This window comes from Penaeus chinensis, chromosome 29 (assembly GCF_019202785.1).
Source record: "Penaeus chinensis breed Huanghai No. 1 chromosome 29, ASM1920278v2, whole genome shotgun sequence".
NCBI classification, from domain to species: Eukaryota; Metazoa; Arthropoda; class Malacostraca; order Decapoda; family Penaeidae; genus Penaeus; species Penaeus chinensis.
The window spans coordinates 31898638-31903637 of record NC_061847.1 but is presented as its reverse complement, the minus strand read 5'-3'; the positions used below and the strand labels follow the sequence as shown (position 1 = coordinate 31903637).

The 5000-nt window shown below is 34.8% G+C and overlaps 1 protein-coding gene across 1 annotated transcript in view; it reads left to right on the top strand.

Moving 5' to 3' along the window:
• LOC125040959 (acid-sensing ion channel 4-A-like) overlaps nucleotides 1–1507 on the top strand; it is a 16526-nt gene extending 15019 nt beyond the window's left edge. The window contains exon 7 of the mRNA XM_047635764.1: nucleotides 939–1507. Coding sequence (XP_047491720.1) covers nucleotides 939–1069 — 131 coding nt within the window. The 3' untranslated portion in view covers nucleotides 1070–1507. The remainder of the gene's footprint in view (nucleotides 1–938) is intronic.
• Nucleotides 1508–5000: the final 3493 nt, after the last annotated feature.

Below are 5000 nucleotides of genomic sequence, written 5' to 3'. Positions count from 1 at the left end.
ATTCTGTCATTTTGTAAATATCCGACGATAATTCGAAATATAACACCAGTCACTCTTCTTTTTTATTAAATTGCATCCCCAACTCAGGCAGTATCGGCGCTCATTCTGCAGTCTACCATTTACCACATCTTCTGTAACTCTGTAAACACCCGGCGATAATTCTAAACAAAGAAAGTCACTCATTTTTAATTTTTTATCCCCAACTTAGGCAGTATCGGCGCTAATTCTGCAATCTACCATTTACCACACCTTCTGTAACTCTGTAAACACCCGGCTATAATTCCAAACAAAGAAGGTCACTCATTTTTTATTTTTTTATCCCCAACTTAGGCAGTATCGGCGCTAATTCTGCAATCAACCTTTTACCACACCTTCTGTAACTCTGTAAACACCCGGCGATAATTCTAAACAAAGAAGGTCTCTACTTTTTTATTTTTTTATCCCCAACTTAGGCAGTATCGGCGCTAATTCTGCAATCTACCATTTACCACATCTTCTGTAACTCTGTAAACACCCGGCGATAATTCTAAACAAAGAAGGTCTCTACTTTTTATTTTTTTTTCCCCAACTAAGGCAGTATCGGCGCTAATTCTGCAACCTACCATTTACCACATCTTCTGTAACTCTGTAAACACCCGGCGATAATTCCAAACAAAGAAGGTCACTCATTTTTTTTTTTTTTTTCCCCAACTTAGGCAGTATCGGCGCTAATTCTGCAACCTACCATTTACCACACCTTCTGTAACTCTGTAAACACCCGGCGATAATTCTAAACAAAGAAGGTCTCTACTTTTTTATTTTTTTATCCCCAACTTAGGCAGTATCGGCGCTAATTCTGCAATCTACCATTTACCACACCTTCTGTAACTCTGTAAACACCCGGCGATAATTCTAAACAAAGAAGGTCTCTACTTTTTATTTTTTTATCCCCAACTTAGGCAGTATCGGCGGGCACATTGGTATCTGCATCGGCGCCTCCGTCATCTCTGCCATTGAAATCCTCTGCTTCGTCGCGACTGTCTGCTTCTTGGTCTTCAAGAAATTTGTTAAGACGCTCTGCTCTTGTTAGTGAGTTTTTGTCGATTTCTCTAAAGAGGGGTTTCGTGTGACTTTTTTTTCAAATTGTCTTTTGTGATTGTAGTTGTTTTTGGTCTTATTAATATTATCATTCTTAAATCAGCATTTTAAACTGTTTAAAAAAACAACAAAAAACTATTCAACTATTCCTAATATTTCTAGTCTCTTGCTTTATATACAAAATAAAAAAGTATATATGTGTATGATAAATAAATACATTTAGATTTATGTATTGCAAAATTAAATATTTTCATGATTTACTTGACATATCCCAGTGCTATTTCAAAAAAGTAAAGTTTTCCATTTTATATTGCACTTACGATAACAACACCTATATCCTGAGTGTGAGATTCTGCTGCTTTGTATGCTATTCCTTCGTGTAATGAGAAATTTCAGAAAAATAATTTAAACCAAGGTGTATTTCTGTATTTTAAAGTCCTTTCTACGTTGCAATATATGTTAAGCTCTGATGTTTCAATAAATTTTAGTGTTATCATTCATTTGCATTTTTTTCTCTGGTTTTATAATCATAAGCTGATTGTGGTTTGCAAAAAGAATTTGCTTTAGGTAAGTACACAGATCATGTAATTTTGACGATATAAACCAAACCGGTCAAATCAAATAATTCTCATTCATACCTTTTAAGCATTAGTCGCAGTGAATATTGTTCAATGATCACTACGATCAATAGTAATAATAGTAATAATAATTTAGGGTTTGCTGGGACAGGTTCTTGTGACTGTAATTATATTGTGGCTTGTGTGTTTATTGTGCTTCTAAACTACCCCCTGTGTGCAAGGAACGGCCGGGGTTACCATCCAAAGGCGGCGAGGGATTTGAACGCGGGTCAGCGATATTGCTAGAGGAGAACGCGTGCTAGCAATTTTCTTTTCAATTTTGCCTAGTGAATATTACATTCATTTTGAAGAATGAAATTATGAGTAGTAGCATTATAAACACAGAACCTTAACGAAATGGAATTTTCTGAGGTTTTTTTGCAGTCACTAGTTAGTATTTTCCTCCTGGGCCATATTGCCGAAGAAAAAATATGTGTGAAAAAAATATTTTAGGTTATAGCTTGATTTCATTTAAAAAGAGAAAAAGAAACACTACCACATTACACGACAAAAAAATATTATTATTATTATTATTGTTTTTTTTTTTATTAACTTCAGATTGTAGTAATGTTTCTTTTCATATATGTGTACACGTTGCCGCTGAGTTTGTGTTATTAATTTAATTACGTTACTGAGTTTGTTTTTTATTTAATCTGTCAACATGGGAGGAATTTGAACCACAAATCCTCAATCCTCTGTATAATTTCATAGAGTACATTCCAACTTAATGAATGGAATGCAGTTATGAAATCACTTGGATTCAATTATCTTTAACTACCTTTCAGTGTCTGACTTTTCTTATTTTTGTCTTTATATATTTCCTTTAGTCTCGTGTTTTGATAAACGTACCAGGCTCTGTAAAATGACATACTAAATCTAGTAATTTCTTATTCTTAGCATTACAAACTGTTCAGATGCCGGCAGAGTTGTTTTTCGTCTATATTTAATCTCACCCATTTACTGATCTGCAGAACATTCACTGGCTTTATTAAGGCTATAGACCTGCTAACAGCTACAAAACAAAACCAAATTTGGGCATCTCTGACGCGCCAACATAGGAACACTTTGGATAGATCGGATGTACAAAGCTTTCTTTCCCTTTTTGTGAACGTCAGAGGGTCGTTTTGCAATCCACAAGGAGCGTTGAGATAGAAAAAACAATCATTATTGTTTATGTTACTGATAAGGGGTTGAAATATCTGACGTTGATTCTCGACCATCTGGTTGAAAGAAGCTCTGCCAGTTAGATTCATAAGATTTGTCAACTGATGTATGTAAACAGGTTGAATGGCAGTTAAAAAGAAAACTATATATATTTTTCTAATATAAACATATTAATTATTGCGATGACATATCGTAAATTATTACAATACATCCGCGTTTTCGCCACTAGCCTTGCAGGATAGGGCGCGCCATCCATACCTGTCGGCGCTCCGTCGAAGGCCAACAAGTCCCCCTTCACTGAAACTTGCATTTAGCAATGAATTTTCAAAATGAGAAACCTTTCCTAGTTTTTATCTTGTCAGACTACATGCAGGAAAGAATTGTTTGTCTTCATCCATCACAGATCACAGCCACTTGCGAATAATGTTCCTTTTAAGCCCGTCCTTGTTTCAGTAATAAATCTAAGGGTTAATGGCATATGGGTAAAACAAATAAATGTGTTAAAAATCAAGGAGTAATAAGTCTAATAATAAAGTGTACGTGATTTATGAAGAAAATTAGTACAAAAGTAACCCTCAATGATCATTTAATAGCCACCTTAACCTAGCATTATTAACCACTGCCAATTGGGAGATTTTGATTGAAATTCACAGAAATTATTGCAGAAATAGTTAAGGAAAGTGACAGATTTGAAAATATATTATATACGACATGTGGCTAAATGTGGTTAATGGAAGGGCACTGAAAGGTCGATGCCAGACAGTTTTTAATCTTTTGACCTTTCTGAATTTCCATCTGAAGGGCATTTATCAACTCTTTGTGCATCCGGCTCCAAACTTAAGTGAGATGGATATTAGTGTTTGGAAAATACTGCTTTGGTTGTGGAATATTATTTCCCTAGCCATTGGATTTCGAAGTGTGGGCCGTGATATATATATATATATTATTCTGGTAGCTACTTTGGAAATTATGATGGTAAGTTTGTTTCGTTTTGCATATTTTGATTACAAAAAGAAAAAAAAATGTAAATATTGTTTCAATGGTGTAATAAAATAAGTGCAATCTGGACATATATGGCTTTTTCGACTTTCCATGTGTATGTGTTCATATGCACATTCACAAGTGTTTGGTAAAGGGGAAGAGCGACCGAATTCAAGAAGACGAGAAGGTAAAGAAAGGCCAGTTCTGTGTAGGATGTCATTAACACCTTTCTTTGACCTTTGATACTGTGAAATGTTGCATAGCTATAATTTGCATCAAATAAAGTTTCCTTTTGATTTACGTTTATTTGTCCAAATAACCTATATTCAAAATGCATACATAACAATGTCAACGTATGTGTAGGGGTTCCTCGTTTTATTCTGTCATAAAAGGGGTCCTTTGGCAGAAAAATAAAAGTTTCAGAACCGGTGAAAGCTTCATGGCTTCGAACGCGTAATTGTTAACTTGTTAACACGACGCTCGTAGATTTAAATATTTATTTGTCTGTTTATTTATTTATTTATTATTTTAGGTTTAATAGTTATTGTTTTTTTTCTGTAACTTATTTTTATCTTACTCACAAGGAGTAGATTTGCATTCCATCTCTCAGTTACTCGAAAATTTCGTGTGTATTCGTCTTGGTAGTCCATATATTTATCTGTCTATATATGTACACAAGTACATACATTGATATGTACATGGTATACATCTATATACAAATGCAACATGACTATACGCTGCTGATGATAATCCATTTACCAAATTCAACTTCAGTTATTCCAAGCTTTAGGCAGTCGACCTCAGCCATTCTCAATAGCATGAACAAATATCCTGTCTCTTTATCCTACTCCACTGCTCTTGTGCCGGATTTCCGCTGGATATTTTGAGAAAAAGGAGGCTTGGTGGTGAACACAGGAGGTCTCATGGTTAAGTTGCAGTCCAATCACGATAAGCAGAAATCTGGACTTAGTTTGGAAGTCTGGAAGTTGTGATTTGGACGTTAACTGGCAACTTTGCCAAAGTTTTTTTTTTTTTTTTCACATTTTCGACCCCTTGTTTTTATAAATTGAGATCATTCGTAGGTTCTCCGTTAAGTGTGTGTGTGTTTGATAAGATTCAGACCTCACTGAATCGGCGTTTGTTTACGTAAGATAATAGATG